The 25,904-nt window shown below is 45.2% G+C and overlaps 1 protein-coding gene across 2 annotated transcripts in view; it reads right to left on the bottom strand.

The window, feature by feature from the left end:
• Window positions 1-20,191, bottom strand: part of ZC3H12A (zinc finger CCCH-type containing 12A) — a 75,927-nt gene extending 55,736 nt beyond the window's left edge. Inside the window, exons 1-2 of one of the 2 annotated variants that reach the window (XM_069622641.1) lie at window positions 19,921-20,191; window positions 15,945-16,554 (exon numbers count right to left, since the gene is read on the bottom strand). In XM_069622641.1, the coding sequence (XP_069478742.1) occupies window positions 15,945-16,510 (566 nt within the window). In that variant the 5' untranslated portion in view covers window positions 16,511-16,554; window positions 19,921-20,191. Of the gene's footprint in view, window positions 1-15,944; window positions 16,555-16,861; window positions 16,942-19,920 lie in introns of those variants that run through there. The other variant, XM_069622642.1, reaches the window with a different exon arrangement.
• Window positions 20,192-25,904: the final 5,713 nt, after the last annotated feature.

Raw genomic sequence — 25,904 nt, 5'->3', positions numbered from 1 at the left:
CTCTACACCTCGTGCTTACTGGTGCTCGCTGTACTTGTTTTAACACTGCTTGGCCAATCAGAGCACGTGGGCGTGGCTGGAAGGTGGCACGTTGTCTCACCCATTACACATCGTCAAGTTGGTCGCGGGTGATTAATGATCAGACACGGCCATCCACTAAAAGTAGAGTGGTTTATTGGGGAACGTGAACAAAGTTTGGGCAAAATAATAAAAGTAGAGGGAAATAGAGTGTGCACTCTTCTCGGATTCCGTGGGTACAAATGCATGTCCATAGAGTGCTCCAAGGATCTTGCTCAAGTTGTTTTTGGGAGCCTATACCTCGGTTCTTGCCGGAACCTCCCAGGACGGGAAAAGGTGCCCAAGCTTTGTGGACCCACGCCCTGCTGGTCAGCAGCATCACATGGCACAATGATATATCCCTTGGCCTAGGATAGCCACACTCAACCTCTGCTCTCCCGGTGGACTCTCTATGGCAGGTCAGAAGGGCCCAGGACAGGGCGAGCGCAGGCTTGGTAGGAGCGATCCAGCTGACCTATTCTGCTTCGGTGGCTCCCTTTCGATTTCCTCCCTCTTTCTCTTTGCCACTTTGGGGCCAGACTCCCTTCTTTGGTCACTTCTTCAGACCCTCTCTTGCTAATCAACCAGAACCTCCTCTCCTTCCTGCCTCCAAAATCCCAAACTCAACCACGGGGGTATGGTGGCCTGCTGACCCTCAAGGATATGGTGCCCTGCACCCCATGGTCAGTTCCCTATGCGCCAGTTCCCTGTGGTCCCAACATCTCACCTCTCCTAGCACATCCTCCTTACTCTGGATAATCTAAGCATTCTTCCCACTTCCGATAATCCGAGCCCTCACCCTCGGCCGTCATGTCCTCCTCCTCACTTTCTCCAATGCCGTCCATTGTTATTAGGCCTGAAACCCTCCCTCCACGAACCTCTTCCAATAAACCCTAAGGGGCACCACGGGGGAGAATTCACAAATGTCAGTTACTGCACTCTTCACCACCGTAGTGGTTTTACGGTGCCAAGCCTTATCCAATTTTTTAGGGTATTGGGACTCTGGGTGTTGCCAGATCTAAGAAAGGGTACATTTGGGAGAGATGGTGGGAGAACGCGAGAAAGAGTTGGGAGGTGATGGTGAAGAGGGAGATTCCAATCAAACTAATTCTGAGGTCAGAGACAATAGGGATGGGGATGATGAGATCTGGCTGAGGTTATAGGTCTGTGTGTCTAATAACGAATGATAGTGGTATTAATTAGAAGAAGGAGTCAACTACGTACTGCTCACTTTCATTGTGATGGCCGAACCTAGAACAACCAAAGCAAGCTAATAGACGGTGTTGGTAATTGGTTCATAATGGACCCAATGACCGGCTATTTGACTTCTCTCAATAGTGCATAATCCATGAATTAAAACTTTTGTTTATGCCCTCTCTGGAGGAGGAGATCAATGAAATCTGCCAGCAGCTTTGAGTAGTAATGCAACACCCCTGGAAAACGGTGGCACAAACATCGGTCGTAGTATCAAGGAGCCAGACGCATGGTGATGCACAACGATCATTGGAGGCAAGGTGATGCACAACGATCATTGGAGGCAAGGTGATGCACAACGATCATTGGAGGCAAGGTGATGCACAACGATCATTGGAGGCAAGGTGATGCACAACGATCATTGGCGGCAAGGTGATGCACAACGATTGAGATCAGACTAATAATATTAATAAGCACCAACTAAACAAGCAATGGCAACAATGTGGGCGTTTATGTAGGCATGGGAGAGGCACTTGCCACGCATAGCCGTAGTGGTATTAACTGGCCATTGGTGGTAGAAGGTGCAAAATGGTGCTAGTACCTGGGCATCCAATAGCAGTGCCTGCAAATGCATGATACCTATAAACAAGCCAAAACTGTTGATAGTGCTTATAAAATCGAAGGCAGACCTGGTTAAGGCATTTTTACTATAGGAGTAGCACCTCTCAGAGGACTGCTTAAAAAAATAAAAAAACAGTGCCAGGAATTTCGAGCACAACGTTTGACAGTAAGGCTTGAACAAGCGAGCTCAAAGAGTTCCCATGAAGATGTGTTTTGAAGGGCAAGAACTGGGTGAGAATGGCCATATGGGTTAGTATAGCCAGTCAATGGGTGGGAAAATAACCAAACAACGCCTGCAAGCTCTGTGTCCCTCCTCATATGCCTCCTCATACGCCATTCCTCCCATCCTCTACTCTAATGCAATCGTTTCAACTTGTAGGTGGCAGTGAAGTGCCACGTAATATCCCAACCACCCCCCCCCCCACAAAAAGAAAACATAGGTGCACCAGGTCATGAGGCGCAACCAGGCAACTACTCGAATATGATCATAGTTCTGGTGTTTTATTTTGGTGACCACACTTCAAACAAGATAAGTTAAACAAACAACTTGGAGAGATCTGCGCAGTTATAATAATAAGGAAGGGAGGAGCTATGGGTAGTGGTGAGCTCCTTTGGGGAAACACATTAGTCACCCTATGTTACCCACTCACGAGTCTACAATTCCCTGTTATGCTTTGCATAATGTAGGAGTCACTTTAGGTAACGGTGCTTTGCCTATGTCTGCACCGTTCTGAGCCAAGACATGTTTTGCTCTCTGTTCCAGGTTGGGTTGGGTGATATTCTACTAATCCCAAAGCTGTAATACTTTGCCTGGAATGGTAAACACTTCACGGCAGTTTCTGGCTCAGCACTGTTGGCATTTCACTAAAGCTTAAAGACTTGGCGAGACTACAGGCACGTGGAATGCCTTCTTGCAAGGTTCCACTTTCGGTTTTGAAGAAAGTTACGTGAGAGGGGTTCAATGATGGGCTACAAAAATTAAAGGAACCAAAATAAGGAGTTATTGTACAGGACTTATCCAATAGGGTTGATTTCCAATGCCAATAAGCGGACAAGGGGGGGAGGGGGCTCTTGATGACCAAGTAGGAGTGAATGGCAGAGGCGGACCGGGTGTTTGCTACAGAACATATTTGGCGCTAGAAAAAAAGAACCCAATCTCGAGAAACTATATGTTAGGTTTAAACGGGTCATTTTTTAGGAAGCTTTGGTGGTGATTTCTCTAAGGATGGCCAGGCGTAAGTAACATAACCTTATTTTGGGTGGGGGGCGGGGCGGTCAGTTATTTTCCCCTGCAGCACTTAAATAGCTAGGTTTTACAATGGCCGTATAGGTCAGGGATTGAAATTACGATTGGATGAGCAGAAGCCGAATGCAGGACCTGGGTATCCAGCATTAAACAGTCAGCAGGACCTACCAGTGGGGAAATAGGAGCCAGCCCTTAGCCGTCCGCAAATCTAACTTCCACATAAGATGAATTATATAACCCCTTACACTAAGCGCTTTGGCTTAAAGCGCTATATAAATCTAAATAAATACAAATATGGCATATAGCCGTGTCCCAATGCCTATTTATAGTTTGTCCGAAACATACAGAATTAATGTCACGTAGGTATGTTTGTACAGAATCAATTGGTATGGGGAGCCAATAGTAGCTCCTGGCAGCTGTTGGTGTCAAGCCAACTAGACACTTCAGGCGCTGAATAGATCCCCCTCCATTTCAAAACCTGTAGGTGCAGGGTAGATCAGTCATAATCTCACACTGTCATACATCCTTCCCAAAATTCTGTATTGGGCTTTCCAATAACACCCCTCTTGACTACCATACACCCAAATAAAAAGCATAGTAGTGTCATTTATTTCACTTGCTATGGCTCTTAAGTAATGTGGCCAAGAGTGACATAAGAGTCACTTCAGCCTATAGCATGCACTATATAAATGTTCAATATTATTATAAAACACTGCAACACTGCAGTCTGTTAACCAGCATGAGCGACTCCCTTCGTGTGGTGTACACCTAAACAAATAACCCCTATGGGGGTGGCGGCGGGGGGGGGGGGGGATTTTGTCAGTTACGGTAAGGGACTGTGAAGTGATTTGCCCAGGATTGCGTGCTTTGGTCAGTTTGGGAGGCTGGGATTTCAGCCCAGGTTTCCTGGTTCTACAATTTGTAATTCAGGCCGTAGACTACATCAGGGAGCAAAAATCAAGGTGCAAGCTAGTAGCCAGCCCGTGAAGCTTTCTGGGTTTATCGCGCCTAACAAATGCAAACAAATAAATAAATATTCACTTGCCACCTCAGTTCTACACATAGACACAGCACACAATTTTTTACTCGTCAATAGTCAAATAGGCTAGTGGCGAGTGCAAATTGTGCATACAGACCACGGAGTAAGACTGTCGTTTGGGGCATACGTACCAAGAAACATTAGGAATGTAATTGTAATGAGATGTTCCTGCAAGCAACGAGGTGAAGAGGTGACATAATGAATGTTCAGGTGCAAAACAGCAGTCTACATGCAAAGTAAATTCTGTAGAGCATTTTAATTGAAAGTAAGATTGGCAAGCTACTGGCCTCTTTTGCCCTCCAACTTCACTTTCAAGCCAAGGTCTGAAAAATATGTAGAAACAGAGCTACTGTATTGTTTGAGAACTGATGTAAGATGTTGTGCCGGTCCAATTTAAGTTTATGCCATTGGATATGCAGGGTGATGTTGGCTTGGGTGCCAGGACAGGTCAATGACCCCCAAATTAGCCCTTTTCGAGGGGAGTTGGAATTTCGCACATGAAAACGTCCCTGGAGATGAACCTGCACTATGAGAAGTTTCCCATTAATTACCGCCTTTTGTGAAAATAGGGCTTCAAATCCCAGCCACAGAATGAACCTTCCATGGATTGCAAGGTAGGAAAGCCAAGCCCTGACAGCCCGGGTCCCTACGCATAAATCAGAGACCTGGGTAAACATGGGCGGGTGAAGTCCCCTCATCACCAAACATGTTCCTAATGACACTTGGACTCCTCTCACCATGATCATTTCAAAGACCAAGACATATTCACTGTCTTTGTCAACACAAAATTGGCGAAGTCAACAATTTGGGCTTTTGTGTAGGCATGGGATACGCATTGCCAAGCACTGCCATCCTGCTACTAACTGGCCATAACATGGCACCAGTTGGGAAAATGATGCAATTATCTTGGCATATGACCGCAATGCCTGGCAAATGTCCATCTAATACCTATACACAACCTAGAAATGTTGGCTTTGCTGATGCTTCTTAATAACAGGACTTCAGATGTGAGTACTGGCATGCTGCTTCTAAATCAAGTGACTGATGGCACACTTGGTGAAGACATTCTTATTCTATCAGTAGCACATTTTCAAATGCAGTTCAGGCATTATCTCTCAGTATACTGCTTTGAATTAACACTGGTAGTCCCTTCACAGAAGCTAGGGTGTGTTTTAGGCGGGGTGAGTCCAGTAGTGGGTAATAATGGCATATGGTCAGTGGGTGGGTATATACCCAAACACCCCCATCGGCTTTGCCCCTCCTCACGCCTCATCTCACTCCTATCTTAGCTTCCCATTGCAATAGTTATGGCTTAATAGAAACACAGTTTAGCGGCACCTAATTGCCAAAACTAAAAAAAACATATGGTTGATTTATTTTGGAAAGTTACTTCCGAGAAAACAAAAGAAAATACAGATTCTGTGTTTTAGTGCAAGATAAACCAGATGGATGATGCCATCTCAGACTCCTTGAAAAAATACACCTGTGCCATACTTAGGCTCACCCAATTCCAGTGGTGTGCTTTGAACTACCTGCTGCATAGATTTGACGCCGTTTCCTGTCCACACTGGAGAGTAAAATAGCTTATGGGTGTTTGGTTATTTACCCATCGACTGGCCATGTACATTTTCATCCCTGTGGCCACTCCCACTCACTACCTACGTCTCTCAGCCAGAAACACATCCTCCTGGGATCTCTTTGAGCAAAGCGTTATAAAGCAGCAACATCAAAGGTTGTGCCGTAAGAGTAAGCAAGAGTAATTTCAAAGCAGCCTTCTGAGAGTTAATGGCAGATATAAATGTGCTACAGGTGCAATCGAAAAGTCTTAAGCAAGTGTGCATTCAACCAGTGATTTATAAGGTTGCATGCCGTTTCACTCAAGTCCTAGGAAAAACAATAATTGGCAAAGCTAAGCTTAGGCTTGTGGTAGGCATTTGCCAGACCCTGTGGGCATATGCCCAAGTAGTGACAGCAATCTGCAGCTATCTCGTGTCATCGCACTTGCACTTTCTGAATCGCCGGAAGGCCTAGTAAGATCGCTTTTTGTTGTTTTGTGTCCCTGCCATGTTCATCTTCTTCCCCTCTCCCCTTTACTTTTATAGCACATGAGGACTCCGAATGTCTCAAGGCCTAGTAAGAATGTTTTGTTGCATTGACCACGTGCTGTTCCCCTCCTCTTGCCTTAATGCGCCTTGAAACACTTGTGTGTAGGCGCATTACAAATAACCAATAAATAAATATGGCCAGATAGTACCATTATGGCAGCGCCCAGCAAAAGCCAAAACTATTCGCTTTGCCAATGCAGGTTTCATTTTTTGGGATAAATTATCACCAAGTGAGAGCTAAAGGTCTACTCAACAAGACCTTAAATTGACAGCATTTAGGTTTTAAGAGTCATTAAACAGTAGGTATTTCCCCACTGTGTCTGTATGGTTTAAATAAAAACAGTTGTATAATTCACCTATTTTATGATAAGTCTAGCTGTCATTAAACATATATATATAAGATAAGAAATGCACATTAAAGGGAAAAACAAACAATTAAAGTTAGTCACCTCCTCATCTCTGTGGGTGCTCAAAGTCACAAGAAGAGGAAATGAACAGTGAGAGAGTCAGAGGCTAATCACCAGAGGAGCTTAGTGACCGAAGCCTACTTCCTTATCTGAAGAGCTCAGCATGGACCTGTATGATTCCCTGCCCTGCAGCCAGCCTGATGAGGAGGCATTTCCTGGCATCACCCCACTATCCTGCACATGTTTTAATTGCTCGTCTCAAAGTTTTAAAATGGACATAAAGCTGGGCTAAGAAACTACCACAATTTCTTTAATATAATCGATGCCATAAATCAATAATATGGACAGACGTGCTGCTAGGCCAAAAAGCATCCGTATGCCCATCTCCTTCCAACAATGTCATAAGCACTTGCATTTGGGTTCATATAATGCAAAGCTAGCCAGGAAGCAAGGGACTGACTGTTGGACCAATAATGTGTGTTAAATAGGAGGTCAGTGGAGGGAGTGAATAAAAGTGATGGTTGTTTGGGTATCCCTTGCTGCAGGTGTGGTATATACCTAGGAGTAGCTGGTCCCAAGGGGGCCCCCTCCTATCCCCCGCGCGCTATGTATTCACTGAAGAGCAAGGTCTTGAGTTCCTTCCTAAATGGCAGAGGTGTTGGAGCAGCCGCCCCCTTTGAATGGGATGGTGTTCCAGTCCACTGGTAGTACCATTCCCTTTTACAGCTCAAACTCCGTGCCACCTTTTAGCCTGCACACCATCACATACCAGTCAAACCACGCCTACAAATGATGCATCTCGAAAAGAGACTGTACCCCTGTAGCATCCCCCACCTGAACTAACTATGCACTCGAAATAATGGTAGGAGATATCCAGAAGGCAGAAACAGTATCGTGTAAATAGAAGAGGGGGTGATACAACAGAGCCATTTAAGTGTCGTCATGCTGCAAATACACTAAAGAGGATTCAGCAAGTCCATCGAGACCAGGCCAACAGGACACGCGATCAAACTTGTTGCAGGAACACTGTGGCTTACGTCCCCTTGCCAACTAACATCTCATCTTCCAACACATGGGCCTACAATCGTCTTTGCTCCAAGACTCTGGAATAACCTACCCACCAGTATCACATACCCTTCCTCCTCCTCTTCCTCCTTAGGAATGCCCACACACCTATGCCTGTCGCGCTGATTGTATAGAAGGAGATCCTCCACATCAGGAGGGGCTTATGGAGGAACCTGTTAGGATAGGCTCATCAGAAAAAAACCTAATGCGCAAAAGCGTAGAAATCATGGAAGAAACCAGAGGAGCTTTATGCTTCTGAAATGCAAGGAGGTGTAGCTTAATCTGTATCATGGAACCATATGGTAAATACAGTAAAAATAAAAAGATACATTTAAGCCTTGATGCAAGACCATGGATTGTTTTAAAAAAGTATTTAGTATAGTGCCGACATGGTTAACAGTAGCAGGAGAGAGCATTTTACAGAAAGCATTTGCTGTAGCAAGAGCATTGGGAATAGGAGCAGATGTAGCGCCTTGATGCCCGTGTAATGATGATGACCTGCGTTTGGTGTGGCAACAGAATGGATAGGAAGGGTTAGGAGTTAAGGGAGGAGGCATGCCTTTGGAACAAGACTAAACTGCACATGGTACAGCTGTGTTAGAGGTGTTTTTAAACAAGAGTATAGTATTAGTTATAGGCAAATAACGTATTGCCAAGAATTGAGATCTACCACGTGGCTGCCAATTGGCATAAGTTGCCCTAAACAAGGACCACGTTGCTTTACATCTTACTAAGCTGCTTCTTGCTTTGAGCCATGAGTAAAATGGAGGCACTGAACTTACAGGCTGGCGGCAAAAATTATAAAACCAGAGATTTTTGATTCTTCAGGATTTCAATTAGCTAATAGGATGACGAGACCAGGGGACAAAAATTCAACTTGTAAGTTACTATCCAGCCTTAAAAAAAAAAAAGACACTCACCGCCTCAATTTTATACATACACACAGCACATTTCTTACTCGCCAAGAATCAAATATCACTAAGCAATGGCTATTGTTGAGTGCACATTTTGCACCCCGATGAGTTGACTGCATGTCACTAGGGCTGTATTAAACTGCTTGGGGCTGTGACTTCTGGGCATAGAGACCCAAGCTACTCCTCGGTGATGAGGCCGAAACATGTTTTGGGATGCTTGTGGTCTCGTGCAGAAGGAATGTGACCTAGAGGGTCGGGCGGGACTTCCCCTTTGGGGTTGGGATCAAGCCTGGTTTGCATATGGTATTTCCCCTTTCTGTAATGGCTTGGCAGGCGAATAACGATGGCCTGGAGGGTTGCTAGAGAAATGCCAGTGATTCCTATTTATTCTAAAACTTCCAGCCATCAAATTTTTATTTGCCGCATTCGGGTTAGCCCATTGAGAGCATCTGTACAGCAAATTCACTAGCCAGCTGAGCTATATTACAAGGAATACAACCTGTAACCAGGAGGCCACACAGTGGCTCTCACACAGGAATTGGAATCTGTGACTGTGGAGCGCTCACACAAGCTTACCCTAGATGATGTGGCACAGATGGCCTTTTCTGCTAAGAGCGGAGGGTTACTTTTTACTAGCCCTCTATGCAGCAGTCAGATAAAATATAATTTATGAAGTACATCTGAAATAAACTCCCTGGAGTCCGTTCATAACAGGTGCGATTATCGTCATTGCGCCCCCCCGCCTCCCAAAAAAAAAGGATGAAAGGCTGGCACGTTAACCTTCGGGCAGGGTTCTTCAACCTGTGAAGGTTTTGGACTACAACTCGCATGATTCTGCACCATTGACTATGCTGGCTACCAGCTCTGATGGGAGTTGTAGTCCAAAACATTTGGAGACCCCTGCCTTAGGGAATGGGATTTGTGAGATCGTAATGTAACCTTCACACATACTGTAATAATGACGTCAACCAAAAAAAAAAAACTGCACACTTCTGCATATGGTGGTGCAGCTAACAGAGTAAAGTCATTGTGGACTAATGAGACTGCTTCTAGAGCTTGTGTGTTAGTAATGAATGGTGTGACCTCTGCACAAGCTCTTCTTTCACCATGTTTTGGCACTATTGTGAACCACAGCTTAATATATAGCCAGTTTAAAAAAAGCTGTAACACTTACAAGCAGTACTTGAAAAAACGTGACAATCACTTCAAAACAATTTTTCCTAAAATACCGCAAAAGCTAAATGGATTTCATGTTTGTCATTGAACATTTTAAATTACCTTTTCAGAGAGAAAATATTCCTGGCAAAGACAGGCTTTCTTGTCAGTAGTACGTTTGAGGATGTGATCGCAAAGGTGGGCTCAGCAACGAGATGAGTTTCACTGTGCAAGTTAGTGCCATGACCGCCGCCAATAGTGCAGCCCGCATCCCGCTGACGTGCACTGCCCAGCAGTGCCATGACCGCTGTAATGCAGCCCGCAGCCCGCTGGCATGCACTGCCCCTACCCTGCAGCCCAGACCAGAAAGCAACAGAGTACCTCACTAGTTACCACTAATTCAGTGGTCCGGGAGTCCTGCAACACTCGCCATCCTGACTCGCCTATTGAGCTATGTCGGAGGAATAGCAGGCTCTGCACAAGAACCCGCGTAATACCTGCCCCAACCCAGACTGGACAGGAATAGGCGTCTAGGAGAACGCTCTTACCCCGCCATGAATTAAAGACCCAACCAAAGCACCTACAGTTTCAAAACCAAAACTCCCACTATACACAGTACCCCACTGCACTGGCAAGTCCCGATGCAGGGATTACCACGCGCCAACTTCCCCTCCAGAACCAGGCCTCTAAATGGCCTAATATCCGAGATACCAAAACTAGCCCCCCAGCCCACACCCCAGGATGCTACCACACTGGCTTCCCGGGACCCTAGAGTGATAAAAGCACCACACCTCCCCAATAAAATGGATTTACCTACAACACCTTTAAAAGGGGCTCTGATCAATTCTAGATCTATCCCTGCAAATGCCATCAACATAAATGACCTCATCACTACCCACAACCCAGACATCCTCGCTATTACAGAAACCTGGCTTCATGCAGCTTCTGGCCCAGCCCTATCCCTGGCTATTCCATTTACAGAACCGATGGACCTATTGCAAGAGGGGGTGCAGTAGCACAGACTGCCAAAGAAACCCTCCCATTAGACACACCACAGTACCTATGGCGGGAATTGTGACCTACTCTCTGCCAAACTGTCCCTCTGACACCATCTACATTGTCTATCGCCCTCTTGGCTCGATACTGACATTTGAAGAAGATCTCCTGCCCACACTGGGCATCAAAATCAAGCCAATTTCCAGAACGATTTTTCTAGGGGACCTGAACCTTGGCCTCAATGAGCAGTCAGACCCTAATGCTACTACTTTTGCCATTTCACTCCGTGCCATGGGCTTCTTACACTGACTCTGCAACCATACCCACATCAAAGGCCACATACTAGCCTGGATAGCAGATCTCAACTGCCAGGTAGCTTTCTATGCCACCTCCTCTTGTCCTTGTTATGACCATCACATAGTGTCCTTTACTATCTCGCCCACCAAACACACCAACGCCCACCATGCCCTGCCACTGGCCTTGGCTCGCAGCTCCCATAAACTTAGAAAGACAGAATTGCACCATTGTTACAGGCACTCAAACCACAGTACCTGCACACCAATGACCACAGCCCACTCGCCGACATATATTCTAGAACTCTTACATTAGCGGCGGGCACTGCAGCAACTTTAGCGTTCAGAAAATGCAAAATAGCGAAACACGCCAATTCCTGGTTCACCCCTTACTGAGCTTCGAGCTAAAAACGCCTGCCAGAAGAAAACACTCACAGACAGCCAGAAATTATAATTCACTGAGGCTGCGAAACTCTATAGGCAAGCCATCATCCTGGTGAAATCTACATCATACAATACGAGACTCGCCAGTGCCAAATTCAACACTAGAGAGATCTTTACTATTCTGAGGCAATTAGAAACCACCGCTGCCCCCTCCCCCCCATCATCAAAAAAAGATGAGGCCTGGTGCATGAACATCCAAAATGCCATGTTGGAAAAGAATGGACACCCGTCATAACAAAATCCATCCCAAGCAATTGTTGCTCAAATCCCCCCCAGTGCCATTGACTACTGACCTATCAGTGAATGCGATACACTCCCAAACAGCTACCTATGTTTCACTCAGCATTGTCTCTGAGACAGAGGTTGCCACCATACTAAAGAGCCTGAAACCCACTAGGTGCAAAGGTGGCAGCACCCCGCCTCCATCATCAAGGACTGCTCAGAAGAACTGGTCCACTTCATCACGAAATTCATGAATGCTTCCTTCTCCTCTGGCCAAATACCACCCAGCCTTAAAGAAGGTGGAGTACTCCCTCTGAGCAAAACCCACGCTTGACCCTGCCAACAACTATAGGTCCACCACCACCGTCCCATTCCTACTGAAAATCCTGGATTTAACAGCTTATATCCCAATTCAGCAATTCCTTGAAGCCCACCACATCTTGGGTACAAAACTGTTAGGCTTCCACCCTGGCTATAGCACAAAATCTGCCTTGCTTGACCTGAAGAACCAGCTCAACGAGATCGGAGATGAAGGGAAACCTGTCCTCCTCCATGACCTCTCAGCTGCCTTCGACCTGGTCGACCATCAAATCCTTTGCCAACATCTCACCTCTGCAGCAAACTTCTCCCCCGAAGCCACTACATGGGTTACATCCTTCTTAGAGAGCAGATACATGAGAGTGTTTGCTGAGAATGACAGTGCCCCCCCCCCCTGCTCTTATCCTGTACAGAGTGCTCCAAGGATCTTGTATATACCCTACCCTTTACAACATATTTACCAGACCCCTCTTCGATTTACTAGACTCCATTGGCATATCCGACACCAATTATGCCGATGATACACAAATATTCCTCCCCCTGTCTGGCAACTGTCTAAATGACACCCGCTCACTAAAAGTGTATGCGACAATCCAGGCCTGGATGGCCTCCCAGCACCTTTCTCTGAATGACGTAAAGACAGAGCTCCACCTGGTAGGGCCGCCGGTGGTGATCAAGAATCATAATGCACAAAACGCCTCCTTCAATATAGATGGAATTCAAATACCGGTTCCGCATCAGTGAAGACAATGGGAGTATATATTGACGTTACTCTCTCACTCATGCGACAAGTGAAGGATATTGCCTCATCCTCGGCACACACGACAAAATTGATCTATGCCTCTAGATCCTTCCTCTCTCAGGACAGTTGCCTTACCATTCCACAATATAGGAAAAAGGAGAGGAACCAGACTGCCCCACCCTTTAAACGCTCAAGGGGGAGAACCTATTGGCAGCTAGAGATTATTCAAACTAGCTAATGAGGATCACACGTGTAATCATACAAATAAAACAAAGTTTAATTCAAAAAGCAGTGTTAAAAATTTACAAAACAACAGGTCGCTGTTGTCAACCATTCAGACAAGGGTTTAAGTATGTTAAAATCAAAAAATAGATCTATGTGTAATGAACGATTCTAAACACATTCTACGGTTGACACATTTGTGTTTCTGGCTCGGATTAAAGTTTAACCATAGAAAGTCTATTTGGTGAAAAAATGGCTTTCAGGAACTCCGAGCTTTCTTCAGGACGAATTGAAGGGTATAGCAGTATTGGATCTTTCAGTTATTCAAGGCGTCTTGGGGTAACAGGTGAAAGGTTTCAGCTGTCTTGCATAGTCTTGCATACAGGTGAAAGGGTCTTTTGTGCAAAAAAATGCTTTCAAAAGATTAGGTGATCACGTAGGTGGTGTAGGTGCACCGGTCAGCAGGTCTAATTGGACACCAGATGGCGAAGTAATCCAGGGGTCTTATTCCCCAAAGGCAATGGACGCTTCTGAAGTCGTCTGGAACACTGAGCACCGAAGTTCAAGGACCAGGGGTGAGCGTGTGACGTAGCAAGCGAGAAGAAAAACAGAGGAAAGGACCCGTGTACGTGCTTTTGCTTTCTAGAACCAGGACCCCCGTTAACAACAAAGAAAGCAAGTGCCCATTTATTTCCTTACCATTGCACAAGCCATCATACGATCAAGACTTGATTATTGCAACGCCTTGTTTGCTGGCACCTCCTCTTATAACATTCAGAAGTTACAGGTGATCCAGAATAACGCCATCCGAGCTGCTCTCAATATCCCGAGACGGGAGCACATCTTGGTCGCAAGCAAAAATGCTCACTGGCTGCCGATCCAGGAACTAATTATATTTAAGATATTATCCATTGCAAACAGATGTCTCGCCAACTCAGCTCCACCCTACTTGGCTTAGGAAATCATCAGAGATCAATCCAACAGGCCCCGCAGATCAGCCTATACCAACAAACTGATGCAACTGAAATTCAAACGGTCTAAAGCTGGCAGCACTTGCTTTCCCACCTTTGCAGCAAAACAGTGGAGCTAACTCCCTCCCGTCTTGAGAGCCGAGCCATCGTACTGGGCTTTTAGGAGATCTCTAAAAACGTGGCTGTTTGCATAAACGCACATGGCACTTTGTTTAAACTATGCTCTGAATTTTTAAATGTCCAACTTTTTGTGTGCGTTACTGGACTGTAACAAATGCCTTGATGTCTCTGGGTTAAGCAGGTTTTATAAGTTAAATAAAAAAATAAAGGCAGAGTATGATGCATCCTGCAAAGCAGACCATTTAGTTCAACAGGCCAGTTTACATGCAAAGTGCAAATACTTCCATTTGCTCATTCAGATGTGTGATATTGAGCAATCTGGTCTTGTGTAGTGCGGTTCACATTGCTTTAGCAGCCTCTTCGCTTGCACCTTAAGTATCACATTAAAAAAAAACTAAAACCCTCAGGCAGCACATCCACAAAACACAGAGCCCAGGCCGAGTCTAGAAAATCGATGTGTTTCTGCAAGCAAAACATTAAAAAAAATAAAGTTGTGAAACTGATCTGTATCGGGGGAGGATGCAGGGGCACGTTTTCTTTGCTGCATGATAAATCCGGCAATGCATGTCACACTGACAAAGTGCATCCAAATTTCATTAAAAAAGACTACTGCATTCTGGGCGTTGTCGCCTTGGCTTGCTTCAACTTAAATTGCAATAAGCACAATGCACCAATGATATGCAAAAGGAAACCCTAGGACCTACAACAAGGAGGCATCTAATGGCCTTGTTGAGGTAATTAGGCCATCCAGTGAATGTATTTGCATTGCTTTCTGGTACTTTTAGATTTGCCTCCACCCCATTCCAAAATAGAGGGTTCACAAGTATCAGGATGAAAAGAAAATCAAAAGGACTGGGTTACCTATTTGCACCTGACAATTCACACTGTTCAGAGTCTCCATTCCGCAGAGCCACATATAATTTAGCAGTGATGAAAAGTTGATAACAAATATGGAAACTGAGTGTTTTATCTCATTTCTAAGCCATAGTATAGATGTAATAGATCTGGTTGGATCCAACGTAGGGAAAGTCAACTTAGCAATGCTCGGATGCCGAGTCAAATGAAAGACGTTTTTTAAAAAGATATGTTTTAAAGTAAACATTTGTTGCATTTATGGAGCAGCAAGATTGTTTTGCAGAATCTTCACCAGGCCTGTATGTATATTTCGAGCCGGCAATCTGCAGCTTTCCAGATGTTTTGGACGACTCCGCCAACATGATCCTCAATGTTGTCCTGGGCTGATGAGAGTTGTAATACATAGGTTCTGGAGTGCTAAATGTTGAAGAACCCCAGAGTAGCCCTACAGACGAAATGCCAAACCAAAAAAGGTCCACATTGAAGGAATAGCATAGAAAGCTCAAGCAAATGTTTGATGTTTCTAAGACTGATGGCTTGGAACACTGCCCAAGTAAATCTGTTACCAAGCAGGTACAATTTTCATTGTGATCAATTAATGTTAATGGCATGTTAGATCTCTGTAGAAAGAGCTAGTAAAATGTGCAATGCACCCTGTAGAGCTGAAAGTTCTTTCATGTTTCCAGGTGACACAGAGCTTCAGTCCTTACATTTCAGTTGATGGCCTAATGCTTCCTGGGAGTTGTAGTCTTGGCTGGGCTCATTTGATCCAGTCGATTTACGACTGGAGCAGTGAGTGGGCAGAAACTGCACGATGTGTCATCACAAGGGGCAGCCCTAAACAAAAAGCAGTATTGAACGCTAGATAAATGACCATACCCAACTCAAGTTTAACAAAGACCCACAAAAAGTGTACACAGCGAATTTGATGCACCTACTTTGAATGTTTCAAACTTACCTCATGGCCACATTACTCCCATCAATTACTACTGGCTTGAACTGTTTCCCTTCGATCTCTTCGAGAGCTGGCACCGGTGCCGGGCTTGGGGACGAGCCACCGCCTCGCGGAACCAGGCAATAGTCTGCCGAGACTTCGGGCAGAGTGTCCTTATCAGCAGAGGCAGGGGCGTGCTTGACGAGTTCTCCAAGCACCATGTTTGTGTCTGCGTTCACACCAAGTTTTTGCAGCACCACCGAGATCTCTTCTGAGGAATACCCAAGCTTCCGGAAGAAGTCCACTTTGATTGGCATTTCATTGTGATCCACAGGTTCTGCGTCAGTCCTTTTCGGCTTCTCGGGCAGTGTACCTGGTCCACCCGGATGGGCGGGGTGGGACCCAGTTAGGCTTTTGCTTGGAATGGAGTCCCCGCTCAAATAATCACTGTCCAACGTATTCAGAGAGGGCATATCAAACTCGGCTAGGAAAATGTCTTCAGTCTTAAACTTATCATGAAACGGCTTCTCACCCCAGATGGGCAAATCCAACATGTTTTTCGCTTCCAAAGTCAAATTATCAAAATTCATGATGGCTTAAGGCTCCTTCTGTCGCAGTCAGTTGTACAGTGCCCCTGGAAATAAACAAGTATTGGTTAACTCAGAAAGGCCCCTGGGACGTCATCAACATTAATATCATACATTAAAACTCTTCTTCCATTCAAAACATTTCTGAAAGCCTAGACTCGAATTTTGAATTGTTGTCAAACTTCCATCAAAATGAAAAATTCAAATGATATTAACAGTTCTTGAAATTGCAAAAAAAGGCAGCCCAACTTCAAAATCAATATACATTTGCTGTAATGACTGTAATGACGGGTGAGCACCACAGTCAAGTTAAAGCTCTCATTTAAGAAAAAAAAAACCTCTTCCAATGCAAACCTCATGCACAGAGAGGTGCAATGCCTCTAATATGCAGGCCACAACGAAGCAGTTGTATATAGTAATAAGTTAGTGGGAGGGGCCATTCGGGAAGAGCTGCCAAGGGGAAAGGATCAGACAAGGAATGCCATAAACATCTGTCGAGGAAATAGACATATGCAAAACCAAGGTAGGCGGAACACATGGGGCTGGAGGCGGTTCCGTAGCCCTGCCCCTTTATGAAAATATGACCAATTTAACAGCAGAGGGGACTTTGTGGCTCGATTGGGTGATATGAAGGTTAGTAGGGTGCAGAGACTTGCATATGTACGATGTGCTTCATTTCGATGACAAACCATATCAACGATTGGACAGAGCACCGGGTGTACATTTTAACAAGGGCATTAATCAGAGAAAGAGGGCCATATGCATGAAGGCATTTAATAGCTTGAACATAGCTTGCAAGCGAAACAGCGCTGTACAGTTGAGAATACAAAACGTTCCTCCGACGATTGGGTTTGAGTAGTGACAGAGCACTGCGCATTTTAGAGTACAGTTTATTCCAGTGAGGATTGGGCTAGAGTACAGTCGGCAGAGGAGTAGTGATGGGGCGCTATACACTAAAAGGTACAACGCATGCAGTGGCGGGTGGGGTTAGAGTAGAGAGGGGGGTGTTAAATTAAATTTGAATTGGGGAGGAAGTAAAAACGTTTTTGAAACCTTTCTCAAGGTGTTGATGTTACTTACGGGGGACTGGTGCTTAAAATTATACCAATTCAAAAATCATGTTCACAGCACGGAGCACATGATTTTCGACATTCTTTTAACCACTGTCCCTGGATGCAACTACTGCTTCTAAGAGTTCCTCTGTAATTTGGGGATTTGATCACCTTGCCTTGATCAATAGTCAAAGAAAAAAGATGCCTCATGGACACAAGTATCGAAAGAGACATTTCGGCCACTGAGGTTACAGGGGATTACACTGGTGTCATGGGTGAACGACGGAAGGGGTGGGATGCAGGAAGTGTAAGTACTCGTGTAAATAGTTAATGCGAGTGTATAAGCTGTCAGTGCAAACCTTTCTAGCCTATAGAGGCAGAAACTGGAAAATCCACTCCTGTGACAATTGCTAAGTGCAGCAGCACAGGAGTCCTGGCCGGGCCTTAACTTCCTCCGCACGCCCAACACAAAAGGGCCCACTCCCATTCTAAGAAAACGTATGCTGCAAAAAATTGTACACGTCAACAAGAAGAAAAGATGTATTGTGGCAAATCATACCAACCCTTTGTAAATAACCAAAGGTTAAAAATGGGCTACTGAAAATACACACCTAGTTTTTAAAAAAAACGTTTCTGGATGCGCACGTGTTTCCACTGGGAATGATTTATTTGGGGAAATGTACTTACTGAATGTCATTTTTTTTCTTTTACTGTATACATCCCATTCCCAGAGTATCAAAAGGGGGGATTGTGAAAGAGGGCTATTGTTAGGTACAGTTGGGCTCATATATACTCACTCATCTTGTCCCTAGGATTTGCAACGCCTTGTCTCAGCATGATAGGCCATAATCCCCTTCACACCGTTTGTAGTTATGTTCTATGGAATATCGGCATACATGCTGTATGTCTTCAGTTTGAGCTTCCCATGCATTTGCTGGGCATTAGACAAGATATAGAGGTTGAAATGGCACAAAAATTATTCGGTCTACAACATCAATGTCAAGTCTTCAACAAGTCCTACAGACGGAGTTGCCACTCACAGGTTGACGTTGCAGACCACAAATCGTAAATGTGTACCAATTCAACCTCCAAGAGGCATTTATTAAAAGGCATGCATCTGCTTTCTGAGGGCTATCAATGCCCTGTTTCAAGGGATGGGCACAAATAGGGCCAAAATCCCCAGAATGCACCGTCCAAAAACATCCACAAGCAATTTCCATGTGGATGTTACATTTTAAGGACTCAAAAACGGGATAGCATGCCGTCCTTTTCGAGAAAGTTAATTGAATTTAAAACATACCTTAAACATGGCAGAGTCTTGCCCTATGCCTAGTCAAATACGGTGTATTGTTCGCAAACGTGTGCGTTCCTAAGGAGGCCTCCCCCAATTGTCACCTGCTCAATTTCAGGCATTAACACAAAGGAATGTACATGTGCGGAATGTATCTTCATACTTCAAATGACCCAGTGTGGCAGGTATCTTCAGAGTTCATGGAAAGTTGTGGCCAATCCCCACAAGATACTTGAAGTGTGCCATTTGTAATGTACCCCAGCCCTCTCAAGTACGTCCGAAGGATATCATCATTTGCTTTGTCGTTCGAGCCTTGTATAATAGAACACCATCAATGAATTACAATAGTCATATAATTCATAGTTTGGGGTCTTGAGGGGTATATTGTTCTGTATATAATGCATGGGTTAAGACCATCTGCATGTGAGTACAAGAGAGCAGATATGCGGACGACCAAAATGAACACGCTGGAGAGGTTTTGAGAATGGGGACCTTATTTTGTCAGTAAGGAAAAGTCCGTTTTGGGAAGCCCCATTGATGGTGTCAGAATGGTGTGCGGGTGTGCTTCTGTTTTCTGGGTGTGTGTTGGAGTGGCGGGTAATAAGTACTGAAAATAAGCCAACATCGATATGCTACTTTCTGTTACTGCCCTAACACCGAGGGTCGCACCGAGGAAAGCAGAGGGCCCTGTAGTAACGTTAACACCCGCCCCGGCCGCCAATGAGCGAGAGTGGTTAAGGCACGTCCAGGGAGGTCATCAGTGACGCGCCACGTCCTCGGCCGGTCACGTGACCCCTGCTGTCCTTCATGGGAGCTGCTCCCCGTGCACGTCCGCTTCCGGTTCGGAAATAGAAGGGTGCGCATTTTTTTGTCACACCGAGTGCAAGAGTAATGTGTCCCCCACCCCACAAACTGTAAACTTGAGAGAAGGAGGTGGATTTCAAAGTTACACCACTCGGCGGGGAGCGGGCAATAGCCCCTGTGTACATGAACGGAAATGACTGGAGGTTCTTTACAAGTTATTCAAGCCACTCTCAGCAAACCCGTCTTCCCCCGAGCATGGTACTTACTTTTCGTACTTCCTCTTAGCGACCTCATTTCTGTTGCGCCTGCTTTGACTGGAGACTTTTTTTTGGGGGTGGGGAGGGGTTCAGCAACTCCAGGTATTTGAGTAGGGGCCGCAAGGGCGTAGGGCTAGAGGGCGCTATTGGCAAAGAGGTATGGAAAGGGCACAGACGAAGGATCCGCGTTGGTGCCCAGGCTGCTGCCTCCCTGGCACCACTGAGAGATGGATCCCAAGCCCGGGATACTGCTGCCTGGGCGAAGGTGCCAGGTGCTCAGCCTCTGTGCACTCCGGGCACAGGCACTGCATGCCAGGTTCTTAGGGAGGAGTGTCTCTCTCCTCCTCCCCTCCCACACAGGACGCGTAGCCCGAGTTTAGTGGGAGGAGTGCCAGTCCCCTCCCCTCCGTCCCACACAAGGCATGCTCAGGAGGAAGTGTCAGCCCCTCCCCCTTCCTACAGAGTCACACCCAAACAAAGTCTAGGCGTGCCAGCCCCCCTCGATCCCATTCCATGGACACAGCCAGCTTCTCCGATTGGAATCTCAGCCTCAGCCCCTGCGTCTCCAGCCTGTCACAAAGGAGTTCAAGTTTAGAGGGAGGTGTGTCAGCCACCCTCTGTGCCCAGACTCTGAGAGTGGTGTATCTGTCTCTCCCACCCTTTCTTTGAGCCCTTCCTCCTCATCCCCTGCTGTTCTCACAACCCCAGCGAAGAGGAAGTGCAGCTTGGCCTCTTTTCACAAACAGTGACTCACCTCTTCAGGGCCGGAAGAAGGAAGAGCGACACTCGCAATCTCCCCCCGCCTGTTGTCATCGATCACCCCCAGAACATCCAACCAACTGCCCCTGCCAGCTATCCCCAATGCCAACTTGAAGGGCTGTGTGTCAGTTGGAAATGGATTGTTTCAAGTCAGGGCGCTCTTATAATGCAGTTGCATATTGCAGTAACTAGAAAAGGTATCGTACAACAACATCGAAGGCAATTTCTTCGAATCCCATAACGAGTTTTTTTAAACGTTTTTCGCCAAGATGTAGATGGGGGTTGGGTAAGTGGGTTCATTACAATGGGGAGAATGTATGTGGGCTTTACATTCCGGCAAAATGCGTTTAAAAGAAATACACAAATATTCACTTGTGTACAAGCGCGTTATAAATACCTTTATTATATCATATCACTGTTATGGGATTCAAAGAAAACAAAAGATGTTATAGTTTAGATCCAGTAGGAAAGACTTGAGTTGCCCATCGCAAGTAGGGTGCCCAGTTGTCCTCATTTTCTAAAGGGCGTTTGGGGTCGCAGAGGTAGTACGGGTTTAAGCTACACTTTTCACTTTCATGATTAAAGGTAAGAACTAAAATAAGGTAGTGGCGCTATTGTGTCATAAAATAAAGGCGAGTCACACGCGTATGTCAGAGGTCGCAAGCAGAGCTTCCTGGTATTCACGTGTGTCACTATTTTAATTTCTGCAAAAGGGCATTTGCTCGCTGCGCTGCAACACATACTGTTTTGGAACAATGCATAGAAATCTTCCTTTTTTCCTCCCTTCTTTTGCCCCATGCAAGAATCCTGCACTAAAATGATGTTCTCCCTTTTGGTCACTCCCTATTTGCCTTGATCAGTCTTGGGGCATATGATGAGTTTTCATAGATGCCCACTTTTTAGAGTGGTCTTGAGGGTCACGATTATGTTGTTCACACTCCCATGCCCTGCTCTCCAAAAATGTGCATATTTGCATAACCACACCCACCACCCTAGGAACGATACAATGCGCTATGTGCCCACCACATTGAGGGCATATTGAATTAAAATCGGGAACAAGCACAGTGCGCTTGGATTTATTTACATTTTGTAACAGTTTTTAATAGCATAGATAAGTGTATTTTCTCCAAAAGAGGTGACAGGTCCTTAGCTGACTTGCTTGCCATTACTTTGCTGGAGAGTATTTCACCTTATTTGCATTAGTCAGCCTAAGTGTGTACTGCATTGTACATTTGAATGACCCTTTAATCAATGTTGCAATGCCAATAGGAGTGCCTTGTGACCTTGGGCAAAACTGTTCTGAGCTCTTGTGTTCACGATCAGCGAGTTTCTTGATATACTGAAACACCATTAAAATATGTAGGTATGGGGCAAGTACAATTGTCTGGACCTACAATTAACTAAATTGTTAACAATTGTATAAGTTGTTTGTTCCCCAGTGTACACTTATTTCAAAATTGAAGGCAGGGATTTGGCCCATTTGACTTCGTGTCCGATACCGATTGACAGGTTATTTATTTCTGATTGAAGTACTGATGCTGTGAACCCACTGGAGGCATGCTAATAATTGCTGGCATTTGCATATTTGCATTGATTCTATTCTTTTGCCTGAACGAGGGGAAGGCACCTGTATTTGAACTGGAACTTGTCAGTTGCGCCTTGAGGACGACCCGTAGGTCGAAACACGTATCGGCTGTCCAAACCTTGAATACATTCATATTTCATAACAAACATATGAGTTTTTTAAGAAGTCTTTCAATGAAGACATTTTCTGGACTATTATACAACGTATTGTGTTAACTAGAGCGCGTGGTCCCTACCCACTCTAATTTCGTTTACTCAATTTTACCAGCTCCTAGTGGATGAGCTAGAGGGTGTGGTGATACCGCTGCCAGTTATTACAGAATCTTGTCATACTGTTCACATAATTAAGGAGTGGTCAAGAGCGCACAGCTTTACTTTATCGAATCCACATCTCTCTAATCATTGCACTTATTTTACTATATTCAAAAATTGCCTTTTATTTTTAACTGCGCCCTACCAATAACTTGTGAACATTACTCCATGACACTTATTTTGATTTCTTTTGCTCAATTTAGGCTCATAAGATACAATAAGAGCCATGTATGTGACGAAGATCACACACTTTAAGTGGAGAAGCTGGCATTTGAACCCAATCTGAAATTTAGGCATAAACTGATCACATATTTTCTCAGCTTTGGTTGTTAAAATATATAATAAACCAATCTGGAAAATAAAAGAAATTGTTATATGAATACATTAATGTTAGGGGGAATTCTCTTATAAGGCTAATTTCCCAAACCTAGCGAGTCCTCCAGCAGCTTTGCTGGATTTTTGGGGTTTGTTTTTTTCTCCTGCTAAGACTGAGACTCTTTTACTCCCACTCTTAGGCATGATTTGAGGTATGTCTCTGACCTGTTATGTGCTTATGGGCTATGTGGTTTTCTTTTTACTCCATAGGGTATCATCTATTTTTTGTGTATGTGTTACACAGCACCCTCAGTGCAGTAACACAGGGGTGTCATAGTGACCTCCAAACATAGACTCCATACCCTGGGACTGACTACTGTCTCCCAGGGCATGTAAAGTCACCATTGACTTTACTAGTCCTAAATTGTGAACAGAACCAGTACAAACCATCATATTGTGGAAGTACTGGGAGGGGTTAATTATATTACCCCTGAGTCTGTTTTCAAGGGGGCACTGTCCAGTCCCCCCTTGTCGAGTTTCTGGCTGGTGGCAGTGGTTACCACGCAAAATATTCCACCGGAATATTTCCTATGGGATTTACCCAATGATTTTAAACGCACCTTTTTTTGGTGCAATGTTAAAGATACCGCCAATTTATTTAATATTAAATCCACAGTTGGGTCTTTTTGCCAGAACTCTTTTCTGAAATGGCATTCGTGTCCGTCTCTGTAACTCTGACCAAGGTCGAGCCCTTTGTTCCACCCTTTGTTCCACTTTTTGGCGGGCTTCTCCACAGAAGCCCTCGAAATGGTGCCACTCTGTCTGGGTTTCACAGGATGTGTGGGGAGGGGAATTGGCACCCTGGACTGCGTTGCCTTAGCAACTCAAGTCGCACTCTATTCTGATTGGCCCAGTGGTGAGCCGCTCACCACTTAGCATGTGTGAGTGACAGCTAGGCTGTTGAATGGGGGTTTTTCTGCATAAAAGCAGGGCTTTTGGGACTGGAACTTCAGAAGTCGCCACAGGACCTAAGAAATCCGAAGAGGGAAGAAGCTGAGCTATCTGCAACAACACCACCGGTGGAGCCCTGCTGCAACAACCTCACCACTTTCCCGACGACAAGAGGAGATCTGCTGGAAGAGTCTTCTCCCTCTGAGCTGGTGGGATCAACCAGTTTGCCACTTCACCTTAAAAACGTCTCTTGGTCGACTCGCCCGTGCCAAGCACCCCGGCGAGCGCATAACCAAGCTTCACCACTTTGACCGCGAATAAAAGGAACGCACCTTGTACCGACGAACTCCGCGGCTTGTCTCTTCCCTGGGCAGTGCAACGACTACAAGGTTCCTCCTCAACGAGATCTTCTCTTCCCCTGGTCGAATCCACGACTTGCATCCACTGCTAGTAACAACTGCCGCCGCTGGAGCTTCCTCTCTCTTTAAGGTACTGTGTTCCACCTGGCCTCCCTTTCTTCGGATTGCTAAAGGTGACCCTTAAATCCTTGGCTTTCCAGCTGGGTTGGCTCTAGACCTTCTAACTTTACTTCTCGAATCACCCCATCCTCTTTTGAACACTCTGCAAAACTTTTGGTGCATTTTAAACTGTATGATCCTGGGCACATTTCGCTTTGCTCCATTTAAAGTGGGCCTGGCCTATGAACTTTGGCTCTACAGTGTATACTGCCTTCACTAACTTGCTTTGGACTTAGAAAAGTGTTGGTAATTGGTTTATTTTTATGCTCTGCCTTTTTCTCCCCCTTTAACATAATTATTGGGGTGCCATCTAAGTTACGCGCTCACCTCTGTTTTGACAAAAAGTGGTGTTTTAACTTAGACTTGTCTAGTAATTGCTAGGGGAGGTGTAAATACTTTTCTGATTGTGTTTTGAACTTGCTTTGACTTATAGTGCTAGTGTATTTTCTAAAGTCTGTGTTAAATAAATAATTATATACTTTTGATACAAAGCTCTAGTCAGTGTTTGCTTGTTCCACTGTGTTTTTAGCCCTATTGTGTATACTCTATATACTGCCTGGTTAAGCCCGAGCCAGTCAAGGGTGAGCTTTGGACTGCAAGGGCTGTTTCACTGTTTGCTGCTTTGCTGGGCTCTGGTCCTGGAACTAGGAGAGAAACGGCCCAAGCAAACCGCGGCAGAGTGCAACGTGGATCTCTTGCAGGCTAAAATATCCAAAGAAACAAAACACGGGAAGATCGAGAGGCTGTTGAAAACCTCTTGCTGCTTTTTGGAAAAGTGGGGATAAAGTGACACCGGATTCAACGTGAAGAAACAAATACACACAAGGAAGAGACGGTAAGCCCACATAAACAAAATCCTGTTGGTGCGCGGAAAGGGTCATCGCACAGCAGGAACCTGTTTATTTTGTTGTGATCGGGGTACCGTCTTTAAATGACTCAAAGGGAAACACTCTAAATATTCTAGAACATATGTGGCCCGTCAAGTAAAAGAAGTGCAAGATTTAATCTTTGAGCACACCGCAAGCCGTTTTTTGTTAACACTGAAATAAACACTCTGAGCGAGCGGGAGACTGCGGGATTAAAACTCCTTTTATTCCGTTCGCCTTTAGTAGAGTGATTCGGCATGTTAGCGGCGGAGAAGGTCTTCTATTGCCTAATTGCCTGACTGTGGCTCAACACAGGGTATAGAGGCAGCCTGACAAAAACCTCAAAGGAAAAACTTCAAGAAGTGATTGACCCAAAATTGTTCAAACAGTGCTTACATTTAGAAAGCTGCAATGAAACTTCTCAGCACAAAAGACATGGGGGAAGAAGGGGAAAGGTCATACCTAAATGGAAGCCATGAAGTAGATACTCCCATGGAACCACATACTCGGGGGGGGGGGGGGGGGGGGGAACCCAAACCTAAATACTCCCCAGCAAATTCAAGCACTAATACATGCAGAAGAACTACCTGATAATCTGGTGGACAGCCTGAAGAAGAAGAACTCAAGCGCTGCAATAACAAACAATTGGAAGCGGGGCCTAGAATACACTACAACAACGAAAAGAATT

Source organism: Ambystoma mexicanum, chromosome 11, assembly GCF_040938575.1.
Source record: "Ambystoma mexicanum isolate Mex_15411 chromosome 11, UKY_AmexF1_1, whole genome shotgun sequence".
Classification (NCBI taxonomy): Eukaryota; Metazoa; Chordata; class Amphibia; order Caudata; family Ambystomatidae; genus Ambystoma; species Ambystoma mexicanum.
This window is presented reverse-complemented; position numbering and strand designations above follow the sequence as displayed.